The following is a 27,975-nucleotide window of genomic DNA, read 5'->3' as shown; positions in this document are numbered from 1 at the left end:
GTAAAGTACCGCTAAGTACAACGTAAACACAAAGTACACATTAGCTAATACAAATAAACACAAAAAAGCATACAACTCTGTTACAGAAACGGAAAACTTCCTGCCCGTGCTGTTTGATCCTCAGAGCAGGGACAGCGGGGAGGTGGCACATGTGAACGTGGCCGGCCACGGAGCCCCCGGCGCTGTCGCCTGCCCGCTCCCCCAGCCATGGCACCACCCGCGGGCTGTCCCAGGCTGGCACCGCTCCTTCCCCCGGGACCCAGCAGCGGCTCCGTCCCGCCCGTACCGGCCCGGCCCCGGACCCGCCTGCCCGCCCGAGGGCCCGGGCGGCGCCCGCAGCGCTGTCCTGCCCGGGCCCTGGCCCCTGTTCTAGCCCTGTCACCCTTCCCTGTCCCTGTCCCTGTCCCCTCGCTCTGCCCCTGTCCCCCGCTCTGCCCCCGTTCCCCGCTCTGTTTGTTTCTCCCCGACTCTATCCCTCTCACCGTCTCTGTCTCTCCATCCCGCTCTATCCTCGTCCCCTTCTCTGTCCTCGTCCCTGTCCTGCTCTCTGTCCCTATCCCTGTCCCCGTTCCTCTCCCTGTCCATGTCCCCACGTCCCTGTGTCCCTGTCCCCCTCTCCCTGTCCCTGTCCCTGTCCCTGTCCCCATGTCCCTCTCTCTGTCCATGTCCCCACGTCTCTGTGTCCCTGTCCCTGTCCCCATGTCCCTCTCTCTGTCCCTATCCCTGTCCCTCTGTCTGCCCTGTCCCTCAGTCCCTGTGCCTCTCCCCGCGCTGTCCCCGCACTGTCGGGCCCGGCCGTAAAGCAGCGCGCTCCCTCCGTCGCAAACGCCCGGCGCGTCCCTGGCGACGCGGCCGCCCCGGTGCCGGGATCATGGCGGCGGCGGCGGCCGAGGCGGCGGCTGAGCTGTCGCAGGCTCTGTCCCGGCCCCTCAGCCTCCTCCAGCAGCCCGACTGCGGCCGGGCGGCGCGGCTGCGGGCTCTGGAGGACATCCGCGCCCAGCTGCAGGGCCGGCCGGTGCCGGGCGCGGTGCTGCAGGAGGTGTTCGCGGCGCGGCTGCTGCGGCCGCTGTCGCGCTGCCTGGCGGGGGACGCGGCGGAGCGGTGCCGGGAGCTCGCCCTGCAGCTGCTCCGCCACGGGCTCAGCCAGGGCGAGCGGCCCTGCGAGGCGCTGCCCGTGCTGCTGCCGGCCCTGGCGCAGCGGCTGTGCCCGCCGCAGGGCGCGGAGCCCAGCGAGGAGCTGCGGCTCGGCCTGGTGCAGCTGCTGGGCCTGCTGCTGCAGCGCTGCGGCGCCTCCATGGCCCCCTACCTCGGCGACATCGCCCGCGTCCTCCAGGCCACCCTGCTGGACCACTATGCCGAGGTCAGGCGGCAGAGCTGCGCCTGTGCCGTGGCCTGCGCCAGGGCCATGCCAGGTGCGGCTGAGGGATGGGTAACACTGCGGTGGTGTGATGGGGATGAGGAGGGCACGGGGATGCGGGCAGGAGTGAGAGGAGGGGTCGCACACACCCTCACAGGTGTGCTTTGGGGGGTCCGATGGAGAAAAACTATGCCAGGAGTGCAGGCTGGGCTGTTAGGTGTGGGTAGTAGCAGCGGGAGGGGCTGGGGGAGGGTTTGTGTGCAGCGTTGAGCTCTGATACTGTATAAAATTAAAGTTACTGCTACATAAACACAGCAACATTAAGTCAGGCTGCTGTTCGCTGTGGTACAGAAATCTGTCACCCACGTAGAGAAAGAAAAATAATTACAGAACAGCATTAAGCACCCCCCAATGCATTAATGCATCCAAAATCATCTTTTACTGCTGGCCCCAATAACTGTTGGGTGTCATGAATATGTCCATGCTACATAGAATCAGAGAGTGGTTTGGGTTTGAAGGGACCTTAAAGATCAGCTAGTTCCAGCCCTCTACCATGGACAGGGATCCTGCTCACTGTGGGAGCTCACATGGTTGATGTTTCTGTCTTTCTGCCCTAACAGAGCACTTCCATCTGCAGTCAGAGTCTCTGATAAAACCCCTGATGCAGACAATCTCCCACCAACACTACAGAGTCCGTGTTGATGTGATTCAGGCTACTGGAGCAGTGATACAGTTTGGGAATGGAAAGTCTGTGGATGATGTCCTGTCTCATCTGGCCCAGAGGTTATTTGATGAGATTCCCAAGGTGTGCTTTTCTTCCTTCTTTTCTTGGGATTTATTTTAAATCTGTTTAAAACCCATCCCCATGGTGTGGGTTTATGATGTTTCTCTCCCTGCTTCCCCCATTTTCAGCTGTCTTGCATTCAGCTGAGATCTGTAAATACATCTATCATGGTTTAATCCCAGATGGGATTGAGGACCACACAGCCCCTTGCTCACTCCCAGCTCGTGTCACCTGTCCTGGCAGTGTTCCCTCAGCTGTTTGTGCAGCTCCTCACTAGCAGAGCTTGAGACACCCAAAAGTCCTTGACTCAGGGTAAACTCTGCTTAGCAACAAGTAAACATCAGTGTGTTACCAGCATTGTTCTCACAATAAATCCAAAAAATAGCACCCTACCAGCTGCTGAGATGAGCAATGTCCCACCCAGCCTGTACCAGTTGTAATCTGTCCCAAACCAGTGCTGGTGACTGCTGTCCAGTTCAGCAGGGTGGTGAGGATTTTGTTCTAATGGGTGCTTTCAATTTTGTCTTAAATTCTCTGTCACATCTCTCTGGCCTTTTCAGATGGTTAACAAACATGGTATGGGTCCCTTTATAAGGTGCAACTAAAGCAGTAATTTTAAAATTAATCTTTCCTATGTAGTGAACAGAGAAAATATTCTTCTGGAGATGTGCTTGGAAAGCTACAAATTCCAGAGAAATGTACATTTCTTAAATTCTCAGGAAGGAATTAACCATGAGAATTTAGTTTTCTGAGTTAGGTCTGTGTCTTGTCTTCCTCTCAGAGCTGTGCTTTTGTGCAGCAAACAGTCTAAGACTGACTAAGCCAGAGTGAAAAATGAGAATGTGATTCCTTGTGTGTTCCTTAAGATGCTTCCTGCAAGTGAGGAAATGCTGGGTTCCTGTAATTTCTTCTGAGAGTATTGATGTGCTTCACCAAGTCCTATATACAGAAAGCAAATATTGTTTTTATTAAATTTCTGTTATTTTCCTGCCACCTTTAAAAAAGATTTTTTGTCTCCCTGCAGGTACGGCATGCTGTAACAGCTGTCATTGGAGAATGGTTGCTGCACCTACGAGACAGATACTCATATTTTCACAAGCTGATCCCTCTGTTACTTGGCAGCTTTACTGATGAAATTCCTGAAAATACGTATGTGGAACATTTAGTCTTTTTTTCCCCCCTTAAATAGATGCCAAAGATGTGTTCCTAAGCTCACAGATGTCTTGCTTGGAGGACAAAACCCCCATTTCTGTTTGTTAGTTTGTTTGTTTTTCCTTAGACTAAAAATGTTAGCATTGTCTTCAGTAACTTTTGTTATAGTGTCCTTTCATGGTACATTCAATTAAATGTGAGAGAGACAAGGACAGGGGTGGACAGAGACAGAATTATCCCTTGGGAGAAGAGGCCTCTGTCCACTGAGTACAAAAGAAATATAAACTCTCAACTTAATGTGCCTAGGTTAAGTGGCAGGAATGCTTCCCATCCTTCCAGCTGAATTCAAGTAGTCACCTTTTCCAGAAGTCTCATTTTAAAGTGTTTTCTCTTTGGGGGCATGGTGGTATAAAACCCTTATTTTATATCTAGGAAACTGGCTTGGACCTACTGGGAAAAGATAGGCTTGCAATGGGAGAAAGAGAATGAAGAAGATTTGAAGGATAAGATGGATTTTAGTGTTTCACCGTCTCATTATCCCAAAGGAGGTAAATGTTGTGCTGAAAGTGGTTTTTGCTTTGTGAATAATCTCCAAGAGCTGCAGTGCAGTACTGACAGCAGAGCAGCGTGTGTAATATTCATTACAATATGTAATATTAATGTAGAGAGGTAGCACATATAAAATATATATAAAATTATTTAAATTATTAAATTTAAATTTTAAAAGTGATTGTTCAGTAACCTCATTCTTGGTTTTTTTTTTTTTGTTAATCCAAAAATTCATTTTGGAGACAGTAAATGAGGCTGCCTATGCTGAAAAAAAGGTAAAGCAGTGGTGCAGAAACAGCAGTAAGTTCTACATCAGCCAGCAGCCAGGTGCACAGTGGGCACAGAAATGACTGGAAAGAAAGGCAGGAGAAAAGAAGCCATGAGCTAAGTCCTTGAGTAATGAGTGCAGGTCACAGCATTAATGATCCATATAATTGGTACTGAAGAAAAATTTGCAATGAAATTATTTCAGAGTTCTCTGTGAGACACTGGGATGCTACCTAAAATCTGCCAGTGTACATGAAGAATGTGGGAACAGAGTAATTTCCTTTATTATACACAAAGGCCCCAAGATATGCAGAATGGGTAGTTTACTTTTTAGTACCATATGATTTATAGGTGGCTTTCAAACACTGTGTTTGCAGTAGCTTGAAGCTTGTTTCCTGTCTTGGGTTCACAAAGTTAATGTTTAAAAATATGCATATGGGAGCTGGGGGAAGACAGAGTTTAACTGGCTCATTTATTGATTTCTATACTCATATTTAACTGAACAAAAACTCTTTTGGTGTGAAAGAACAGGTTCATGCTTGACTTGTGCCTACATGACAATCACATCGCAGAATACCCAGCAGCAAAATCCTTTCCATGACAGTGGGTTCCGGAGCTCTTTCTTCTTTGAATTACACTTCTTTTTTTTTCTTTAAAGTTGTTTTACTCAGTAATGCTTCAATGAAAGGGGAAGCACTTCATAATGGTGACTGGTTTGACAGAACTGTTTAGCTTTGAAGGCAGGCAAGTTGATCTGTCATCCTTTGCAATCTTTTTTTCTTTCCTCCTTATTTTCTGTATAATTTTACCTCAGGGGTTTGGAAATGCTAAAGAACTTCCACTAGTCATGGCAGAAACATATTTCTTCTCCTGGCAGTCAGAGAATCTTTTAACAGACACAAACTGATGAAGCTGAGTGTCTAAGCTCCAGTCACTTATTTTGCAATGACTGTGATATAGTGAAGGTCATAAAAGGTTTAATTTCATTGTCTTGGAACAGGGATTAGCAATTGTACAGCTGATGGGGTTTGCCTTGGTTAGTTTTGTCAGGGTGTGTGTTGGGGTTTGTGTGTGTAAGCTGGGGCTTTTTAGAAAGTGACGTCTACCAATTACTTCATAATTAAATGATATGTGATCTCCTAAATAATCTCCTTAGCACAATAAATATGCTTCATGAATTTTGGCAACATTCCAGCCCCATATTAAATTGAATTTTCATGCATTTTTCTTGGTAGAATGATGCAGTTAAGGCTTGAATGTGACATATATGGGTATATTTATATATATGTGCACATACTAAAGAATATTTTAAAGAAATGGCCTGATAATTTTGGAATTGAGTCCCAAGTTAATGGTGATTTTTAGTATAATTTCTTGTTATTTATCTTTACTTCCAAGTTGTATGTCTTATTAATAGTCAGCCTTGATTGTGACAAATAGAAGAAAAGTCAGAGGAAAGGATGATTGGCTGCTTAATCCTACAGATACAAAACTTTATCAGAGACACTAATATACCTTATGTGGTGTCCCACCACAGCCTGTGTATAGATGATTGTTGTTATCTGTGTCCTTTCTCTTTGCTCTCCATGAATATTTTGTTGGTTTGTTTTATTGGGAGGGGGGTTTGTGTTGGGGTATTTTATTACTTTGTTGCCATTTCTTGTGACTTTAGTGAAATATTTTTTCTCCATCTCTGAGTCTGTAGTACATTTTACTTAAGTAGCTTTGTCCAACTGTCAGACTAATGGAGCTGCCCCAGGAGCCCTGCTTTGATCTCCCAGTGACAGATCCTGCAGGTCAGAAGGGAGCAGAGGGAGCCCTGGTGTCATCAGGCACTGCACAGCCTGCACTGAGCCCCAGCCCCATTGCCTCAGGATACAGGTGCAGACAGTTTATAGCAGGGAAGTCTTTGACAGGAGTAGCTACAGGGATAAATGCCTGCATTTGAACATCTGAAATGAAGGAATTGCTGATAAAGAATGGGCCAAATTCTTCAAACAAAATTCTGCCTCGGGTTCAATAGGATGCCAGGCTGTATTTGCTGTCTCAAGTTGATTTCTTTATTTGACCTTTTGCTACTCATTGTCAGCTTTCATAATCCAGAATGTTTCCTCCATTGACAAAAGAAGCAGCAATTCATGTCCTGATGCTTGAATTTTATTTTTTTCCCTAGTTGGGTATTTCATAGGTATTTCTAAGCCTTTTATATCCTCAGACCATTTACTTTAGTCAGTTTTCCTTTTAGCATTTGTAGTTACACAGGCCAGTGCAGGAAAATGCAAAGAGTCCTGAGACAGCTCAGTCATTTTCTTCCTGAACATTTACAGAACTCTGTATCAGAAATAAAAAATGCACTCACACATTCAGTGTATTTTGACACCTCATAATGAATGATGTCTCCTTAAAACAGCATGTGAACATTGTGAGTGGCAATTATGAAATCTTGCTTATCAAAGAATAACTTTTCAGATTTTGTTTGTATAAACATATACAGTGTTAAGAAAAGAAAATAGACTGCAGAAAAAACATCTCTAAAAAAGTTTATTGCTGTTTTTTGGAAAGGGCTGTCACAGCTCTATCTGTAAAGCACAGAACAGGACGTTTGTTAGATGCTTGTGATATTGGTCAAGTTGCTCTTCTGAATCTCAGTGATGTATGAATTAACTAATGAGTAAATTTGATGATTACCAAGACAGTACAGTAGGCATTTGTTGGGAAAGGTAAGTTTGTTAGTTATCCAAAAATCTGCATCCTTTCTTGATGCAGAGAATATATATTTGTAACATTTTGGGTTCTTTTTGAAATCAAAAGACACACCAGACCACAAAAACTCACTTTAGACAAAGTCGTTACAAATTAAATTCAGTCTTAAGAAAAAAAAAAAAACAAACATCCCCCCAACTCATGTATCATCATTTTAAATGTATTATTCCATTTTTGAAACATTGAAGAGGCCCTTTAGTAAGCTGCTCCTCCTGGAAAAGCCTTAGCAAGGAGATTATATGATAGCTGTGATTTTTAAAACACTATCAGTTTATTGGCTAATTTATGACAGCATCTGTACAAGCCATAGTTCGTGCCCTCTCTGCCTTCAATTTGCCAGATACACTTTTAACCTTTTCCTTTAGAGGGCACAATTCACATTGTCTGTTTTACTGCAGCTCATGCCTTCTGTACTGTTTGTGTCTTCTACTTTCTTTCCTCCTCCAAATTATATTGAGCTCAGCATTTGAATGTAAAGGTCTTTATTGTCTTTATCTGTGTGCGTTTCACTTAATTTTTCTTTGGATTTGTGTTGCTATCAAAATTAAAAGGGAATTATTAAGCTGTGTTTTCCAAAGTGGGTAAAGACACACATTCATTTCAATTCTCTTTCTCTTCTCCTTCTGTAGACATTTTAAAACATAAAATCTAAATCACCATCCAATCATAAATACATAAATATTCAAAGAGCTATGTGGAGTTTTAATTCTGCAATATATATTGCAAGGAAATGCAACTTGCACAGCTAAATTCCTCAGCAGCATTTGGAATATTTTGTTCTATGCTGAAACAGAAGCTCTTACCTTGCAGCTTTTAAACTTTTCTTAGGTTGTTATGCATGGACTTTTCCTCTGATATTTCTTTTTGGGTTGTTTTGGTTTTTTCTAGGGACTCGACCAGGACTGGGTTGTCGGGAACTTGTGTCGAGAAACCTCTCCAAAATTCTCCCAGGTCTCTCTCATGATATCACAGACTGGCTTGGAAGCACAAGAATCAAAGCATCCCAGCTCCTGTACACATTACTGCTGCATGCAGAGGATCACATCACCCAACACATGGAGCTACTGCTGAGAACTTTGTACCAAGCATGCTCAGATGAAGAAAGTGAAGTGGTTAAAAACGTAAGTTTGATCTGTTAAAGTAGCTGTTGTACACTGAATAAAGACTTTATAGTCTTCAGTCTGACTTCTGAAGGTTGACTTTACCTTAGGTCACTGGAAATTGCCCATGAGTGAAGGATCAGGCTCAGGTTTATATGGATGTTAAAAACATGTGCACATTATACTTCACTAATCTGTTAAAATAAATGTATTCCTCTATTACTGGTATGAAGACCAACAGTAAAGTTGTTTAAATACTGTTTAGTTTGTATGCCAACCCCATGAAGCATTGATAATAATCTCTCTGAAAATTATAAGCAGTGAATTAAAGTGTAAAAGCCTTGGGGCAACAAATTCAATGTAAAAAAATGTGCAGGTCATGCCCTTTCAAGTTAATTTCACATACCTCTCCCTGCTCCATAATCCAACCATATATTGAGGTGTGTTTATTCCATGTGATACCCATATTCAGTGTTTGAATCCTTGACTTAATGCTTGGAAAATGCAGGTTGAGGAGGGTTGTGAGGAATAATTAGTTTGATTTTTACTACAAGTTGATTCTTTCAACACTTTGATCAACAAACCAGTAAAACAGATGCAGTTGAAGACATGAGATAATTTTAGCAAAAGAAAGGTGGTACAAATGCTTTTTACAATTTTAAGATAAAATCATCTGTTCCTGTTTCTACTCAAGGGAGAGAAAGTATGTATAACAAAAATATATCTACGTAACTTACTCTAAAGTTACAAATTTAATTGCTTTGGGAAATTGGAAGAATGTGTTCTGCTTACTGGATGCAGGTAGTCCAATCCTAAATCAGGCTCTTCTTTAGGTTCCTGCTGTCGGCTGGGCTGAAAGAAAACATAAATAATTAGGACAGTAAGGCCATGTAGTCCTGATGTCCTGACAAATTTCCTATCAAGTACTTATTGCTATAAATCTAAATTCAAAGTATGTGTTCAAGCAGCACATAGCTGTCCCTTGCTTTTTATTGGCCATACTTGTCTCTTCCTTGGAATTCTACCACTAATCTTCTCACAGGTGCTTCCAAGAGATTTATTCCTGGTTAGGAGATGATTTCAATATTTAATTGTACTTTTCCTTGTGCCAAACATAGGAGTCAGCAAATTCTTGTTTGGGATGCCTTTTATCTCCTAGTGATGCAGCTTCCCAGGGCACTGAGATAACCTCCTCTAGTTTGTCACCATAGGAACCCATTGCAGAGCAGCCACCAACTTGGAGAATGTCCATGTCTTTCTCCACTCTAGTAATATCAAATGAGTCCCTTTCAATTTTTCCGCTATTAAAGTGAATAAATTGATCAGTACAAATGTATGAAATCATATTTTTTAACTCTATAATTGTGTTGTCCAGTTTTCAGAGCATTAAGAGTCTTTTCCCTTCTCTGTGACAAATACTGAGGAGAATGGAGTTCACATCTACACAGAGGATGTTACAACTCCTTTGAGTCCTATCCTTGTGAAAAGAAACAGCTCTATATAGTGCAGATTTAAACTGTGGAACTCATTACTATGTGCTTCTATTGATACTAAAAAAACTAGCATGATTCAAGTATTAATTAGGTGAAAAAAAAAGTCATAGCTAAATCACTAGACTATAAATGATAGAGAAGGCTTTCATCTTTGGGGAAATGACCCAACCATGAAATCTGTGGGACTGGAAGACGTGTTCCTGTTGCACAGGTAGTGCTGCAGTAGTTGATTGTTTCTTTATTCATGCACAATTGTAAACTTTGGGCATCAGTCAGACAGTAAGCCCTGGTGTGGTGATATTTCATGTGGAATACAACATCCTGATACACCTGCAAGGCAGGAATGGGATCAGAGGGTGTCACTGTCATGGGGAATACACAGTAATTTAAGCCTTTCAGTTAAAGAAGTAAGATGGAAAGCAGTGGGCAGTTCCCCCCTGGCATTCCTTCCACACTTAACCAGATCTGTAATGTCAGCTTCAAGGTACAATAGTACAATAACAAAAAATTCCTCCTTCCTTTTTTGGTAGTTAGTTTTAAATCAGTTTTTAACAAACAGGGGTGATGCATTAAGGGCAACCCTCAGAACAGCATTTGAGGGACAAAGTGCTAAACCACTAAATGTGCAGCATCTGGTTACTCTAAATTAGAAACTTTATTACAGTGAAGTTGTACACTTTGTTTCTGTGCACTGCTTTCTCATGGAAGTTTGTCTGATGTGGGGAAGGCTGCTTGCAATGCCTTATTATGTGCTTGCTGAACATGTCAAGAAAATTTCTTCATGCATATAATCGTTACTGAGCGAGTGGAAAAGGCCTACCAGGCAACTGCTGAAGCATTTAAAATAACAGCTGGAATCATAAAAAGAAAAAGGCCATGATACCTGGAACAGTCTTTGTGTTTTCAGGAAAATCCTCAAGTTATTCCTGTTCTTTTTTCAGAGTGTGAAAGCAGCAGAACTGATTGGAACGTTTGTGAGCCCTAAGGTGTCTTTGAAATTAATCACCCCAGCCTTTGAGCAGACACCCAAAGCCTCCTGTGTGATGGTTCTGGCTGCAGTGATTCGAGGCAGCCCAAAAAAAATCTTACAGCCTCATGTGGCCCAGCTTGGCAACACTCTGTCACAGGCTGGAGTCTGTCAGCGCTCTGAAGAGGTAAGGGAAGCTGCAAAATACACAGCAGGATACATGACCAAACTACTTTTATTCTCCCTGAATGCTCCCATTCCCATCCCTCCCTTGCACACCTGTCCCAGGATACAGTTGTGGACATGTGTCTGATATAAAACAGGAGCTCCCCATCCTTCCTGGGCCATGTTGTGGTCTCCTGGGCAATCTGCTGCTTTCAGAGACTTACCAACAGTCCATCCTCTGAGCAGACGTAGGTTCAGGCTTGAGAACTGCTCTAAAAGACTTCATATAGTGGTAAGAAAATGAAGAGGCAAGGCAGGGAGAGAAGCAGCCGTTTAGTAAGTAACAAAGGACTGCCCTGGCTGGTCCTGAGGCAGAGTTTAACCCATGGTTTGAAATTCCTTGTGTTCACAATCGAAACAAGATCATGAATTTCAATCCCTATCAGTAAAAATCACTGAAAAATTTTTATAGTCTATTGTAATTGGCATGTCAGGTTTCCCAAGATTCCCTCTTAATGTTATCCGTTTTTTGTTTTCCATTCTTATTTTCCATTTTAAAAGGCAGGTACCAGCAATTTATGGGTATATTTAGGAGCATGTTTTGCAAACTTTTGGGTTTCTTCTCTTTAAGTGAAAGTCTAGAAGGAAGATATTTATCAATTAGAAATTTACTTCCAAGTATGTCATTAGGTAATAGCTGAGCCCAAAGACCATTTTTATTTTAGCATTTGAAGAATATTCACCAATTGCTATATAAGGAGATGAGAGATTCTCTTAAACATGAAATGGATATTTTTTAACCTGCAGGATTTTTTTCCTTCCCATGTTCAAATGTAGAAATAGATCTGTTAGAGATGCACAAGAGGCATCCTTGTAGTTTTCCCCACAAATTAAATCCTGGCTTTCATTCCACCAGAAGTTTGTTAGACCTCTGCTGCTAAGATGACCAAAAAAGGGCCAGTGCTGTGCCTTGAGGAGCTCTGACTTCATGTCAGATGTAGGCTTCCCTTAAAACAGTTATTCATGTGTGCAGACTGAATCTGGCCTAATTGTTTTTCTGAGCCAATGTAAGAAATACATTTCAAGTTCTTCCCTCATTAGGTTTCTTCCCTAATGGAATATGTACCAGTGATGCAGGAATTAACCTTAATCTCCATGAAGCTTGTGATGATTAGGAGCTCATATAAGTGGAAGCACTATAACCTGATTGTTCAAATAACAATTCCCTGAGGTATAGCTGCAAAATTACTGTGAGGTTTAGGCTTACCACTTCCATTTGGCATTGGCTCCAGGAGTCAGATCCATCTGCAGCTGAAACTTGGGCAGAATTGTTCCAGCCTTTAGTCTTGGAAAACAATCTCTCTCTATTTTAGCCAGTGAATGCTGCACAGACACTGTTTAGCTAAGGATTGACCATGTCCATGAGATTAATAACACTTATGGCTAACCTATTCCTAGACTCGATTTATTTTTTGGGAGTAAATTTGTAACAATGGCCCCTTCTGTTCCCTGACAGCTTCATGGATATCTGATGCACTTTATCATAGAAGTCATGGCAAACTAACTGACAACAGTATTGACTTGAACTGGTATCAGTTGGATCAAGATAACATGAATGATATGGCATCAAATGAGATAAATTGGCTGAGATAAAAGCAAAGGCTCAGGGTTTTTTTTTAGTTTATGTATTTAGCTGTCATTGTTCATCCAAGACAGTCAAACATGGAATAATATTTCAAAGAGTTGTAACAAATATGTTATTAATTAACAAATTGCACTTGAGAAAGAGAAAGTACTATCAGCAAGCACTCCAAAATGCTTTGATGTTTTTATTCACCATTCACCAGTGGAGCCATCGTGTGATTAAGAGCAGGGTCATTTATTTTGTTAACAGGACAAGGTAAACACAAACAAACAGTGTGGGAGGAAGATTATATTGTGTTCTCTAAAAAGTAGAATATAGGTAATTAGAAAAACTAACATGAAATTACCAATATGTTACCAATGTAAAGGATTATACAGTGCTCAGATTTAATTACTGTCATTTCCCATATCTCTCCGTGAAAGAAAACCTTATATTTGCTAAGAAAACATAATAAATATGTGCTTTTATTAATAGGTCTTTTATATGGAGCAGCTGCTTTATTGTGTACAAGCATTGATTGAAGTGTGCCAGGAAGACTGCAAAGAAATTAGCTTGCAGCTAATGAAAGTTTTGGTGACCATAATGGCAACACCATCTTCTCAGGACCTTAAAGAAAAGGTAAACTATGAGCTGGTTTAATATTTTGTTGAGTTCTATGTCTTTTCATGTTGATAAGACACTTTGTGGAAACAGAGCCATAATTATTTGTGGGGAGTATTTGTGGCTGGTCTGAGATTGTGCATCTCTGACAGTACAGACTGTACATGGTTAGTACCAGAATTAAGTCTGCAGTTGGATTTACAGTTTGGGACTGCAGAGCCTGAACACTTACGTTTCTTCATAACTTTGATTAAAAGCTCACAGAGTTTAAATACATTCTGGTTCCAGAAAAGGAATTCAGTTTTATTCTGTGATCAGAAGCATCTAGTATGGGTCTGTAGCTGCAGTTACAACTATAATTTTCTGTTTCTGGAAGTGTGTTTAGGTTAGGTTTCAGAATAGATGGCTTGAGGTGCATTACTGGAGCATGGGAATCTCGGAGGTGAATGGGAGCAGCCATGGGCCTAGTAGAGCACTTTTTTTGGGTGGGTGTTAACCACCTGTCCACAGTTAGGTAAAGTTTCAGAACAAGAAGTGTCCAAGATTTTATGTTTGTACTGGATCCTGCAAAGCCTTGGGCATGCTGGTGGCGCTGCTTGAACTGTTGATGTTTACCTTTTAGTGGATATAAGTCACTTGGAATGTTTGGTTACATGCAGGAAAAAACTGACATTTATTTTGACTGTTAAAGAACAATTCACTTAGAGGTCAAGAGTACTACTGGCCTTAAAAATGTGATGGTTTCATGGTGATTTTTTCATCTTTAGCTAAATATCAGACTGATTTTACAGTAGTTGACCTTTCTACCTCCCCACAAGAAACAAAAGTTTGAATGTCACAGGAATGCTTTAAAATCAAGGACAGCTGTACATGCCCAGATAATAGATGAGCTTTTTGGCTCAGCATTATCTCACCCCCTTGTTTTTCTCTTCCTCTTTCTTCCCGGAGCTAAATATCATATAAATCAGCGAGCTATCCTCATGCAGTACAATTATGACCTATCCCAGTTGTCTTTTTTCAAGCACACACCTTAAGTGCAGTGGCTATTCTGCTTCCTTTGCTCTTGCTCCCAGGCATGGTGTTCCAAAGGCCTGTGGAGGATCAGTATTTATGGCCCCAGAGCTGACAGGCTGCCTCCAAGGAGAGCTCAGAGAGCTCTTTGGGAAAAAATAAAGTGGAACAAAGCTTGAAACAAGTACTGAAAAGACTTTGCAGGTCAAAGAGGGGTGGGATGATGATCTATCTTGTGGGAGTGGGATTTGGAGGTTTTGTTTGTTTGCTTGGGTTTTTTTTTTTTAAACAAAAATCAGCCTTAGACAGATGGATCTGGAGTGTTTTGTGGTATCTTGCCTGTTTATCCCTGCAGTGGTCTATAAAGTCAGCAATGTCCATTTAAAACCTTACAACTTCATACTCCTAAGAAGAAAGCAGTTTCATGGAGATAAATCCTGATTTTCATAAATGGAAAACTTAATCTCCTGAGATTATTAAAGGTTTAAGATGTTCCTGCAGTTCCAGATGATTTTTTAAGTTGACAGTACTTTGGATGAGAATCTTTTTTCTCATTAGCCTTTCTTTCAGCTAGGCAAAATCTGGCAGTGAGATTACATAATTGCAATATTTTAAAATTGTCAAAAAGACAAATATGGCTTGAATTTTATTTTTTTTCTCCAGTTACTGATTATTCCAAAACTTCAAAGTGAGCTGTACAGCTTGGAGAAGGCAAGAAGTCCCTCATAAAATAGCTTAGGAACATGTAGAACAAAAGTACCACAGCTGCTGTATGAATATGAGTTTTTTTGTTCAGAAAAGAAATCTGTATTCAGACTCAAAAGATATGAAGTATAAACATAAATTATTCAAAAAATTGGCATTGTAGAACTTTAATTGAGGCTTTATTGTAAGGGGACAGAAGTCCACTGAGATAGTGGAGACCACAACTGCTGTGATCTGGTGGTGAACACTCAGGTCTGGCCTGAATTTTGGCTTTGTGTCCTGAATTTTGGCTTTGTGTCCTGATTTTTGTCTTTGTGTCCATCGTGTTTGTGGTTGCTGGGGGCTGAGGGAATGGAACCAAGACCACGAGCTGAGCCCAGCAAAGGCACAAGGAGCAGGGTCAGCCACAGCCCCAAAGAGACTGAAGCTGTATCAGCTGGTGGAGTCTGATTTGAGCTTGTCAGGGATTTAACTGGTAACCTAAAAATAAGGTTTTGTTTCATTACCAGTGCCCTGTGCCATCCTGGCTCTTCTTTGAGCACACTGATTATAAGCAGGAAAATATTGTGTCATTAAACTTGTTAGCTTTCAAATAGAGGAAAGAAAAATCAGCTTCATTTTTATTTAACTGTGAGGCACTGCTTAATGAGAAAACATGCATCAGCCCGCTGGCGTATTTAATTTATTCTCTCTTTTTTGTTTTTAATTGCATTTTTGAAACTACAGAATTTACTTTAAATCATATGTGAACAATGTATTATTTTGTATCTCTTGTTCAATGGAAAACAATCTTGTGCGTTATGTGTTATGGTGGGATTAAAAATGAGGAATAGTTTCTGTCCTGACACATTCTGTTTAATGTTACAATTAATTTACAAGTAAGTTATATGGAAAATATTCATTTATCTGAGTTGTTTTGGCTGTCTGGCAGAATGCTTCCATAAAGGAGAAATCTACTGTGCTTGAGGCAGGCAAACCTGCTTTAAGAGTAACCTTTGTCCTTAGCAAATCCTGATTTATTTATTTTTTTCTTCGAATTCTCATTTATTTTCTCCACATCTGGTACTTCCATAAAAACATCTTTGTCTGGCAAGTGATTAGTCTGGAAGAGTCTAATGGTCCTAGACATGTTTGAGCTAACTTGTGTGGTTGAGTTCAGCTTAAAAATATTAAAAATATGAGTACAATTTGTAGTTCTAGTGCAGCACTTGGAGTCAAATGATGTCACTGCCAGCACTGCACTCCATCTTCCCCTGCTGGAACTGGCCCTGCTGGCAGCACTTGTTATTCCTTAGTGAGGATCCAACAGGGCCTTGCTCCTCATTCTTGATTCACAGTCTGCTGAAATCACCAAGGCTACAGATCCTGCTTCCAGCATGCTTTTAATCTCTTCCTTGGAGAAGTTTTGTACTTCTGGTAGGAGCCTTCAGGAGCTGTAAAAGAAAATTTTCATTTGCTTTGAGACACATCTGCTGCAAGTGATTAGGAAGTTCTACAGGCATCCTTGCCAAGCATGCTCATGTCTGGAATTCATTTTGTAGTTCTTCTTACATGTTTCATTAGTACATGTTTTATTTGCATGTCTCATAGGATAGTCTTAACTCTAAACATGAAGAAGGTATTTCTGATGTAACAGTAAGTTTTGGTACTTCTAAGCAACAAAAGTTGAGAATTTCAAAATGAGCCTGCCCAGCTACTACAAAGAGAGAACATCTTTCATAATTAAAACTGGAGGGAGAAAGGGAAGAGGGGAAATTCCATGTTTTATCTTACCTGCAACAGCAATGCTTTCTGGAAGCTACCATGTCTTGGGATTGTGAGAAATTCCCCTTGTCTTTATGTTTTAAAGCATTCTTAAATTAAGGAGAAAAATCACTACATCTTTAAAACCACTAAGAACCTTTTTTATGATGTGGTTAGTTTTTGGATAGGTCTGCACAAGGGTTAGAGACTTTCTCATTTTGCTGTTAGGTTGCTGTGTTCTTGATGATTTCATTTTGAAATCGGGACAAATGTTTCACTTCAAATAGAAGTTAATGGATGTAGTATAGACAGACATTAAATATCAGCCTTGATTGTTTAATAGAAGCTATGAAAATCTTCCCATGTCCCTTCTTTTCTTACAGAATGAGTTTTAAACGTCTGGGGTTTTTTTTAATGGTTTCAGTTAAGTATCCTGTCTCTGTTCTAACAGGTGGAGAAAACAATGTCTTCCTTAGCTGCAGTGCAGCAATTGGAAAGTTTTCATGGTCTCTACAAGCAGCACATAATTCAGCTGCTGGAGTGGCTTGCAGTGTCCTGTGAAGGGTGGAGCTGCTATTCCCCAGAAGTGTTGCAGTTCGAGGTCATCACAACCCACTCAGGTATGACTTGTTTAGTTCTAAAAAAGATCCTGTCAGGATCTCCACAGCCTGCAGACAGCTTGTGTTTTGTAATGAACAGTGTAACATTCAGAACCTTCACAAGAACATGATGGAAAAGAAAAGAAATGTTGAAGCAGCTCATATTCCCAAAGATTCTGTGGCTGTGGGGAGAATGCTAAAAGCACTTAAGGAAAATGCACTTTCAGGTGAATGAAATGGGTGAGGATTAAGGGGAGACTAATTGATGTAGCTTGTGTCCAAAAATCCATCTTTTTATCCCATCTATTCACAAGTCTTGCAGAGGACAGCACCTCTCTCTAACAAGCAGTTCCTCACTGTCCACGTGCTGTCCAGCACGTGGCTGGGCAAGGTGAGTGACACACTCTGGTGTACATCTCACACTCCTTCAGTCCAGCACAGTGAGCACTCCTCTGCCACAGCCCCCAGCTGGCATCTGCAGCAAGGGACATGGGGACAGGCAGTGCTTTCCACCTAGACACCCATTTTAGGATTATTAAAAGTCCTGTTTATTTGCTTTTTCTTTTCTCCTGGTTGTAAAGGGGATGGGAACAGTCACTTCATGAAGTATCACTGTGGCTACTGCACATGTATATTTTAAAGGAATATATCTTCTGCATTTAATCTTTGAATCTCAAAAAACCCTCATCAAACCTATGTGAAGCACCCACTTGTTGGTTTGTGCAGCAACCAGCATAAGTACCTTTTTTGGTTTTCATCTGTGAAAAGAACAAAAAGTTACTTCAGTGTGAGATTTGAGAGGCCAACTTTTCTGTATATTTGTGCTCCCATTTCCATGACTGAGGGACTTCTAGACAGTTGTCTCTGTTTTCCTTAATGCTAAATAAATCATCAAATGTCTGGGCAAACATTTTGGCTTGCACCCAACACTGGTAATATGCTATTGTCTGTGTTTTCTGTCTGACACAGCAGCTCCTAGAGCTATTTTTTTTTCTTTCTTTTCATTCCCACACATAATGTTGTTTTTAATCAATTTAATCAGCTTCACTCAATTCATATTTCGAGGTTTTTATGTTCTTCATGAGCGTATGCTTAAGCTGAAATTAGCAATGTAGTTTATTTTGTTTATTTTCCATCTGTTGAATTTGCTGTTATCAGTTTGATACAGTAGTAGTATCTTGTGAATGTCTCAGAACTCACATGAAGCAATGTATCTTGAATAAATGCTGTGAAAATAAAGACCTATTTGTTGGCACAGACATTTAGTAAACTTCAGTTCAACACCCTGTATTGCTTCAGTCTAGACAGTGAAATTTGGGGTTTTTTCATTATTATTTTAAACATTAAATTTCCAGATATTATTAAATGCTATTGAGCTTGTTTTGGAATCTTGAATGCTTCAATCTGTCCATCCCACGTGTGAGGAATATTCTTGTCATCATGAATACCAGTGTTGTGTCTCCTCTGGAAGGATTTTCTGAGTTTGTGGAGTTGGATGGAATGTGCATCTTAAGGATGCAAAGCTGAAGAAGTTCCTAAAGAAAAGTAGTTTATTGCAAAAATAGAGCAGAAAGAGCATTCTACAGTAAGAAGTTTGCAGAATAAAGCATGTGTACAGTCTTATGGGGTCTTCCTCTTTAAAAGGCAGATGTTAGTCATTATCAAGGAGAAAGGCACAAATTTCCCTCAGTTGTGGGAAAATAACTTCTTAAAATGTTGGGATAACAGCTTAGAGTTTTGTTTGTTTGTTTATTGTTTAAATTTATCACAGGATGTGAAAATATTAACAAGCTAAAGATAGCTAAAGATTTAGAAGATATTTTTATTTCAAGTAGCTTCTAAAACATATCATATTTTGGATTGTTTTATAAGCTGAAAATAAGCATAATTTAAACAGGGAGAAGGAATGCTGCTGCAGTAATTGTATTATCCAAGTTTTGAAGCTGATCCTTTCAAACAGGCCCTTTCCTTTGCCTCTGTGAGTCGTGAAGATCTCAAATGCTGCATGTGGAAAAACTTGAAAGAAGAAAAAAGTATAGCTAATGCTGCTGTGTCCAGAGGTGTGAGGGTCATGCCAGATCCACTGTAGTTTTTCATTAAGTTTAAGAAAAGCAAAGCTTTGTGCATAGCCTCAGACTTGCAGAGTTACAAGGGAGCAGCATTAATCCTCCAGCCAAAATGCCCTCAGGTACTGATGGTCCCAGCAACTCTGGGGTGTCATGGAGAGATCCATTCCAGAGTCATGAAATGATGGAATGGTTTGGGCTAGAAGGAGCCTTAAAGACCATCAAGTTTCAACTCCCTGCCATGGGCAGGAGCTCCTTCCACTCGCCCAGGTTGCTCTGAGCTGCATCCAACCTGGCTTTGGACACTTCCAGGGATGGGGCAGCCACAGCTCCTGTGGCCAAATGTGGTACAGCCATGCCAGGCTGACTAAATGAGACATGGGGAACTGATCTTCAGGCTGCCCTGGCCAAAACTGGGGTACCTGAGCCCACGGGGAGTCAGCCTGGGGATTTGTGCACCACCCAATACGGTGTGACATGGATCCCTCACAGCTGCCATGCAAGAGTGGGAGGCTAAGGACTGTTCTAACACCACTTGTATTAGAAATCTCAATGCACCCACATGTGAAACATCTAAATAGAACTTATTAGTATTCTGAAAAAAGCCTTCTGTGTTTGTTTGCTAGGTTCTGTCATAGGTGAAGCTCTGGATGACTTTGTTCTGGTTCTGAGGACGTGTCTGCAGCCAAACAGGGATCCCCAGATGAGGTTAAAGCTCTTCACTGTTTTATCCCAGTTGTTGCAGAAAGCAAGTGAGACCATCAATTCTCAGGGGTAAGTGGAGCTCTGATTTCACACAGCTATTTGAAAACTCCAGTGGCGCTAAGAAATAATGACCTTGGGAGTTATTTAACCCCTATAACCATCTCCATGTGAGTGTGGCTGGAAGAAGAAAGACTTTCCCACCATCTTCTACAGCCTATTTTTCTTGATGTAATTTTTAATAATGATTAGGAGGGTAGAGTGCAGTAATTAAAAAATATATATAAAAAAATTGAAGTTGTGGCTTCCTCCACTGTAGTCTTCCTACCTGTGCCATTACTGGGAATTTAAAGGAATGTTATGCAGATCTGGATAGTTTTCAAAAAAAAAAAAATCTGTGGTTGAAAAGAATACTTTTTGAAAGCTAAAAGGGAGATTCTTAGGAAAAAAATGGGGAGGGGGGATGTTACTTGTTTAAATACTGTAAAAACTGTAGTCAGTTACTTGTTTAAATAATCATGTAACTGAGTGATAGCTATAAGATTAATCTAGATATTTTACAATCCAGAAAAAAAGAAAAGCACTTTGAAAAACTGTTTGAAATGTTCCAGGATCTGACTATTTGTTTTAAACCAGTTTGTATCATCTAACTGAGAATGCAAAGTCCTTGGAACCAAGAAACCCAACCCAATGAGCTGCCAGCTTCATTAATATTCTTAGGAAAGGGAAATTATCAGTGTGCAAAAAACAGAAAAATGCTTCAAAGTAATTCAGTGAGTGTGGCCACACAGCACCCCAGCTCTGCAGACAGCATGATGGAAGTTGTTTTGCTCAGGGCAGTGTGAGTGAATGGCCTTTGTCAGGATGAGATACATCCAGGGAGGGTCACAGACCTGTTTGTATGAAGGATGGTCCAGTCCAGCTCATAATGAGGCTCTGTGCTCTGATGACAACAGCAAAGCCATGAATTTTACCAGTGGGTTTATCTTCAAGACTCAAAAGCAATGGAAGCAGCTAAATGCCTCTGAAGTTTTGAACCTGCTTACCACGGACACTGCAAATGTTTGCATGTAGGAGGTAACATGTGGAGTTTTTGTGTTTGAAGCATTGTTTGCAAAACATTTCTGAAGGTTTTGATTTGTAAAAGCCAATTTAATTTTGTTTCAAATTATCTGGGTTTAGGATGTTACGTTGTAAAAAAAGAAACAACAAAAGCATACACAGAAAACCCCAAGACATATAAGGCAAAGTGCAGCAGTGTCATAAAAGCAGAAAAGGAACCAATGCCAAACAAAAATGTATAAAAAATAATTAACGTGGAATGAAAGTTTAAGTATGCAAGTTCATAAAACCAATTTTAATGGGAACCCAAGCTCTGCTTTGAAACATCTGCATAAGAGCAGGGTATTAATGTCTCTGCAGATCACATTTTAGTGCTCTTGTATCCAGCTGAGAATTAAGTATCAACTCTAAATACAAACAGACAGAGTATGTCCTTTCCTAGAAATGACTGACTTTTAGAATTAAGTTACACAGATTTACAGCAATAAGATCTGAAAATGGAAAGAAGAATCATTTAATTGCATCAGCAACAGCAAAAATGAAATGTTAATGGTTATGAGATAGTGTTGGGGAGCAGTAGTAAGTTCCAGTTGCACACTCACATTCACTGCTGTCAGTAATTGGTTTAGCTCCTTGAAATGGTTCTCAGAGTTTGGATAGGAAGGCTTTTGGTTATTATGCTAAACACAGTTGTGTGGTCACCTAATTGTGTTTGAGTCTGACATGACTGAGTCAGATAATTGCCAGATATTGTTTTACTGATTCTGTTTCAAGGCACTAGAACAAACATTCTCACAAACAGCACAGCACCATGGTTAACATAATGCTGATGGAATTTACCTTTGTGTTTTGACAGATTGTTTTCTCACTGAAGTTTAACAGAAAGTTTTAATAGAAACAGAAGCAGCTACTGATCAGATAGCACAGACAGCACAGAGCTGCTTTTAGCTTTGGAGCTGAAAGGAGATTTGGAATGATGCTGATCATTAGTTTTATTTTTTTCCAACAACTTTTTTAACAGGAAATTATTAATGCTCAAAAATGTGTTTAGAATACCACATCTAAAGGGTTTTACAGATTTAGCTGTGTCTAATGGGATGTCAGATTTCTTGTTATTACTTAAGTGCCATCTGCTGACAAGAAGCAGCAGTGGATGGATCTCTGACTTCTTCAGAGCCCAAGGGCTCCTTTGCCAAGGGGAAGCAGCAGCCAGGTGTATCTATTTCCATAATGTTGCAGATGTGTGTCAGCACATAGCTGAGGCCTGGCAGTGCAGCTGCTTGTGCTTTAGTCAGGTAATACCTGGATAACAGGGACTACCTGCAGCATGGATTCTTTTTAAAGCACTCCCTGGTAATTGTTAGTTGTTAACATGGACCTGGTTATGTTCCTCCTGTGTCTTGGCACATCACTAAAGAGGCCACTCATTCACTCTGGCAGTGTGGGACTCTCAGAAAAGTCAACAAGAGCTTGTTCCCTTTGTATCAAGCAGCAGGGTGGGGATGTGCTGTTGGGCTCTCAGGGGCTGCACTTTGAACAGAGCTCTGAGCTCAGAGGGACAGTCAGGGGAGGTTCAGTCTGTTTGCACACTGCTGCTGCTCTCTAAGGCACAGGCACAGTGGATAACCTGAGCCTCAGTTACCAGCCACAGCCAGCCTCTAATGTCCCTTTGATGCAGCAAAATATTAATTAACTTGTAAGATCTGTAATTTTTTTCCTCTTGATTTGAGATTAACTGTAACTAAACAAGTGTGAGGGAATCCTGCCTGTTGTAATTGCTGACTCTCACAGCAACTTTTAGCATTATAAGAACCCATTGAATGGAGGAGGAGGAAAAAGCATCAGCAAAAACATCACAGATTTATGTGTTTGTAATAAAAACCCTAGTATGGGGACTGGCACCATCAGAAAATCCTACAGACCTCTCATCTTTGGGGAGAAAAGTTTCTGAGCCAAGAGAGAGCTGAAATATTCTGTGTAGGCTCCCAGCTGTATCAGTGTCATCAATAGCATTCATACTTTTCACATTATAAATACTTTTCCCTGGCCAATCTCAAAGGACCTCACAGATATTAATGAATCCTCACAGCATTGCACAGGGTGTTATCTCCACTGCACAGACAGGGAAGGTGAGACACAGAGAAGGTAAGAAGTTTACCAAGATAACACTGAGTCATGGTCATTGCCTGAAGTGGGAGAAATGAATGTTTCTATGAATTTCTACCTTTCTATGAATGTTAGGTATTTGTTTAAATATTATCTAGAAAAAGTTGTGAAAAGCTTATCAAATACATTACAATAACATTGCCTTAGAAGATGTTATTTATTTTTTTACAGAGTCTTTTTTCCCTCTTTTCTGCCTATGTTTCTATGACAGAAAATTCTCTTTTACATCCTGTCAGTCTCTTTATCACTTTCTCATGAACCTTTATTTTGCTTTCTTATTTTTGGCTTCAGGCTGTTCCCTAGCTACCTTGAGACTGTGATAAAAGACATCCTGGCTCCTAATCTGCAGTGGCATGCTGGAAGAACAGCAGCTGCCATCCGTGCTACAGCTGTATTGTGCCTTTGGGCTCTCATCCACTGTGAAATGCTTTCACCAAAAGAGGTAAATTCTCTCTTTCTTTCTCATCCTTTGAAATCTTAGGCAGGAAAACAAAATAAGTGCAAAGGGGAAAAAAAGAATAAATCCTTAGGGTAAGTAATATTTTCAGAAGGACATACAATCTTCATAATAAAATTCATTAATTGTAATTGAATGTTAATGACTGTAACAATCACTAGTGGAGGGATGATGACATCTTGATAAGAAATCTGAGGCCAGCAAAACGCTGAGGTGTAAAACTGAGTAGCATCATATTTTGTAGATATTTTTTTCTAACAGATCATCAATTCTGTAGCCTGAGGTACTGACCACTGTGAACACAACAATCTGGGTGCTGTGAACACAACAGTCTGGGTGCTGGACATTACTAGACCCACAGCAGAGCCTGTGCAGCAGCACTGGAGCCAGCCAGGATGAGCTGTGCTGTCACGTGGCAAAGACAAGTTGTCTGGTTGCCTTGGAGCCCACAGGTCCATTTAGAGAAAATAAAAAACCATCTAAAGATTCTGAGAAAGGACAGGAGGACTTGAAAAGGAACATGAAGAATATGAATAGAGACTGGAGTGCTAGCACTTGAAGAGTTGTTACCCATCCCTGATAAAGGATTAATTGAATCTGGGGGTGTTTTTGAAGCTTCTTTGCTAACAAAATTAGCCTTTGGAAGTTATGCACTGGAAATATGTTAAATACAAGGTCATTTAAAAAAATAAATTTAATTTAAATGTTATTAAATGTTCACAGTCTTTAGTGTCTTTATAACAGACCTTAATTGAACAAAGTGCTTAAACACACATAACTGGTTGAGTTCACGTATACAGAAACGTTGATATCAGAAGAGCCGCTGTTCTAGCTGAACATTTTTTTCTGAATCGGTGCCTTAATGCCCATTTCTCATTAATGGCTGATGTGAATTACTGGGAATTAATTCCAATTCCGAGCCTGCCAGCACCCCCGGCCCGGCGCGTCCTGTTGGGCTCGGGGCGCCATCTGCTGCTCCCTGTGCGGAACACTCTGCTCCGAGCCTCCGAGCCTCTGCTATTTGAGGGTTTTGTTTGGTTTTTTGGTTTTTTTTAAGGAGAGTAAGTTTTAAAGCATTTACAAGCTTGAACATACATATGAGTTACATAAAACTCATCTGCTTGTATACCAAGTGTTCATGAGCTGGGTGACTGACTGGTGGATTGTCATTTTCCAAGCTAATGTAGATGCAAAATTAGAGCTCTGTAACTTCAGGGATTTTCAGGGTAATGTTTATAGCTAATTTTTTTAACTAAGCAAGCAAGTATCTGGCACAGCTAATGGTAAGTGCTGTAACACTAAGCATATTTTTTTAATGCTTTTCCTATTAACTGTAGATCTTAAGAGTGAAAGATGAGCTGATGCCCCAAATTATTGCTTCCATGGATGAAGACTCTAAAATTACTCGACTGATGGCTTGTCGTATTGTTGATGTTTTTCTGAAAGTCTGTGGGAGGCAATTTGATGCAGATAAATTAAAGAACACTTACACAGGTACGTGTAAAGGTTTAGTAGATTTGGGGTGAAGGCATTGTTAGTTTGTTTGTGTGTTTTAATCAAGATTGCAATGTTGACAATTACTTTTTTACCCAAAGTGCCACAGTTTGCTCGACTTTTAAGGGTTTGGCAGAACTGAGCAGTATTTCAACGTCATTATCCATCAGACCACTAGGTGGAACTTCACTCAATACTTTGGTTTGTGCAGGGCTTGCCAGCAGCTCATCTGCATTGCTTCAGAGTTTGGACTATGTGAAATAATGTGCTAAGTATAGTGAGAGCAGAACAGTACTGCAGTGTATAAATGGAAGTCACATTGTTCTCCGTGCTGTGTGTGAGAGCCAAGAGCAAACCATTTCAGTGTACCATAAATAGACCTGAATAGGTAGTGGGTTGGGTTTTTATCTAAAAAAAAAAGCAAAGAAGAAAACTCTAATCTGGAGTTTTGTATTGCCAATTAGAGCTAGGAGCTGTAATGCCTCTTAAGATGAAGTTGAAGTGCTAAACTATTATTCAGAAGTACAGGCTATGCTTTGAGCCAGGTTTTTTGTTCTTATACAGACAAATAAATTTGGCTTTCCCTAACTCAGCATCTTAGCAACTGATATTTTTTTCTGACATGGCACACTGGAAATCTGACTACAAACATTTTTATTTTAGAGAAATACATGATCAGATAATTATGAAAGTATATATGTCTTTGTATCTTGCATATTCACATAGTCTGCTGTGCAGTAATTCACTGAAACAGTAATATTTATTTAATAATTTAATTAATATTATTTAATAATTTAATTAATATCAAATTAATCAAAATGCTGTTCTTTATTAAATGTAGAGATACTTAAACTCTGTAGTTCTGTAATGCATAAATAGACATCCATAGTTCCTTGTTAGAAGGAGTGCTAGATAATGTTCAATTAATTAAATACTTCTGTATATGCCCTTTATTAATATTTGGACAACATCATCCAATAACTATGAATGAGGAGATTTTAGGAACAGTGTATACATGTATTTATTATGCTCAAAAGATAAAAATACATCAGAAATGTAACAATAATTTGAATGTTGATAGAAAACATTTGTTTTTTCAAATGCAAAAGCCAACTGCAGTGTTGCCAGAGCATTTTGGTTCTTGCTCCTTTTCAGAGGTGTTGAAGCGTCTGGACGATGCCTCGGGTGAGGTGCGCCTGGCAGCTGCTCACACCTTGGCTAATTGGTTTAAGTGCTTAAAGGACAGTGATGTGAAATCCTCAATGGAAAATCATGTTGAGTTTCTGTACCAAGAGCTCTTGGTACATCTCGATGACCCAGATGAAAATCTCCAAAAAGCAGTCCTAGGTAAGAATTTCAGTCATATTTCAGTATATTTTAACAATGTTTTTTAAATCATCATTTTGATTGTTCATGAAGCAGCACCTACAGGTAGAGGATAACCCTGCCAGGCTGGAGCTTTCCTTTGGGTTTCAGTGGATGAGCTCTGACCTTTTACCTGTGTGCAGAATGAATGCTTTGCCCAGTGTTCCCCAGGGAAGGTAGCAGGGCAGCTGAACCTCCAGAGACTTTAGAGATGGTAAACAGGATATGGAGCACTGCAGGGTGTGACCATATCCCAGCCTGCAGGAGGGGCTCTCTGGAATTTATTAGTGTAGCAGCCTCTGTTGAAGAACATAAATATCAAAATACAGCAAATAGGGGAGGGAGGAATTGTGTTGTCATCACTGCATCACTTGTAGAAAAATTTCCTCGTTTGCTTTCAGGGAACTTGGGTAGAGAAACATGAAGCAGCTACTGATTTATAAAACATATCTTTGTCTTACAGAAGTTTTAAAGGAAGGAAGCATTTTATATCCAGATCTGCTGGTGAGAGAAATTGAAGGGGTTGTACACAAGCATCAAACACCAGTCTATTGTAATCAGCTGCTCCATCACATTCAGTCAGCCAAGGAATCAGCTTTATGAATCACTGCTGAGATTCTGTGTAGGAAACTGATGTGAAATCTGTATGACTTGGATTATTTTTGTTTGCTTAAGAAAGGCTGAGCTGGAAATACATTGTTTTTTCTTTGTAAATTCACTGTTGGTTCATTTGAAAGGGAAATTAGCACAATTCCATGTTTTTTGCTGTTTGAACATTTCTTTGTATTTCCTAGCAATAAAACAATGTTTTAATTCACTTTGCATTGGTTTTTCATATACAAGGTTTAAAGAAGGAATGTTTTTTCAGGAATTTAATTTTTAGATTATTTGACAAAGTAATAATTTAATGTCAGAGTTACTAATGTAATACAGCAAGGATTCAGTCTTTCAAAAAGCTTTTCAAACTGGATAAAATCACTCTTCAGAGTCAGGTATGTGGTGACCAGTTTTATTAGGGAAAAAAAACTAGCCAGACTTCTCTTTCATAAGGCAGCAAAGAGTATAATGTTTTGAATATTCATATTTTTGCTGATATAATAGGGAAATAGATAGCACTAAAAGAGTAGTTTTTATTTTTATTGTATTACATTTCATGACTGAGTAAAGCTGAATTTTTTAAATTAATGTTTATACATGGAAAAATGTGCTGGTTTGTCATTTAGATTAACAGTATTTATATTTTTGTACTAAATATATGTCATTTGCAGTTTTTATGTTTACACCACTGTGCCTTGGAAAGCAAGCAACATTTGTTTGCATATTGTTTTGAAATTAAATTCTGTGACTTTAGGTTAAAGCTTGGTTTGTTTGGGGTTTTCTTCAGTAGTTTTGTAGTGTGTAAGTTTTGGTGTCATCTTCTATTCTCAGCTGTGTAATAAAAAAAGGGAGCTCTTGGATGCTGTGTACACCATCATGGGGTAGAGTGCTGGGGTTTTTTTGCACACACAAATAATGGAAAATCAGGATTCTGATGTGGGTATTTTAAATGACCTGTATTACAGACAGAAAGTGCTCTTTGGCTTCTAATTCCCAAGTGCCTTGGCTTTGTGTCAAGTCTAAAAACAGACTCAGTGGGGGTTGTTCGTGCTCCTTATGCTGTAGGAAGTGCTTGTGTTTGTTTGTCCATCTGACCTAACTTTACCTTTTCAGGCCTGTGACATAGTTGTTAACCAACCCATGATCTGTTTACAGCAATGTCTACT

General features: G+C 40.3%; 1 protein-coding gene across 1 annotated transcript; it reads left to right on the top strand.

Moving 5' to 3' along the window:
- The first annotated feature begins 838 nt into the window (after positions 1 to 838).
- Positions 839 to 27,655, top strand: DNAAF5 (dynein axonemal assembly factor 5). The gene is made up of 13 exons (XM_030958559.1): positions 839 to 1,412; positions 1,978 to 2,162; positions 3,166 to 3,290; positions 3,726 to 3,841; positions 7,761 to 7,993; positions 10,407 to 10,619; positions 12,717 to 12,860; positions 16,753 to 16,921; positions 19,593 to 19,740; positions 23,188 to 23,338; positions 24,691 to 24,847; positions 26,003 to 26,194; positions 26,676 to 27,655. Exons 1-13 carry the CDS (start codon positions 872 to 874, stop codon positions 26,813 to 26,815), a joined length of 2,514 nt encoding a protein of 837 aa, XP_030814419.1. The 5' UTR covers positions 839 to 871; the 3' UTR covers positions 26,816 to 27,655.
- Positions 27,656 to 27,975: the final 320 nt, after the last annotated feature.

This window comes from Camarhynchus parvulus, chromosome 14 (assembly GCF_901933205.1).
Source record: "Camarhynchus parvulus chromosome 14, STF_HiC, whole genome shotgun sequence".
Lineage (NCBI taxonomy): Eukaryota > Metazoa > Chordata > Aves > Passeriformes > Thraupidae > Camarhynchus > Camarhynchus parvulus.
Note: the sequence above shows the minus strand (reverse complement) of the source record. Positions and strands in the feature narration are given on the sequence as shown.

Coding starts and splice junctions, on each gene's coding strand:
- DNAAF5 (XM_030958559.1), top strand. CDS start 872: ATGGCGGCGGCGGCGGCCGAGGCGGCGGCTGAGCTGTCGCAGGCTCTG. Junction 3,291..3,725: donor GATGAAATTCCTGAAAATAC/GTATGTGGAACA, acceptor TTTTATATCTAG/GAAACTGGCTTGGACCTACT. Junction 23,339..24,690: donor AAATGCTTTCACCAAAAGAG/GTAAATTCTCTC, acceptor TATTAACTGTAG/ATCTTAAGAGTGAAAGATGA.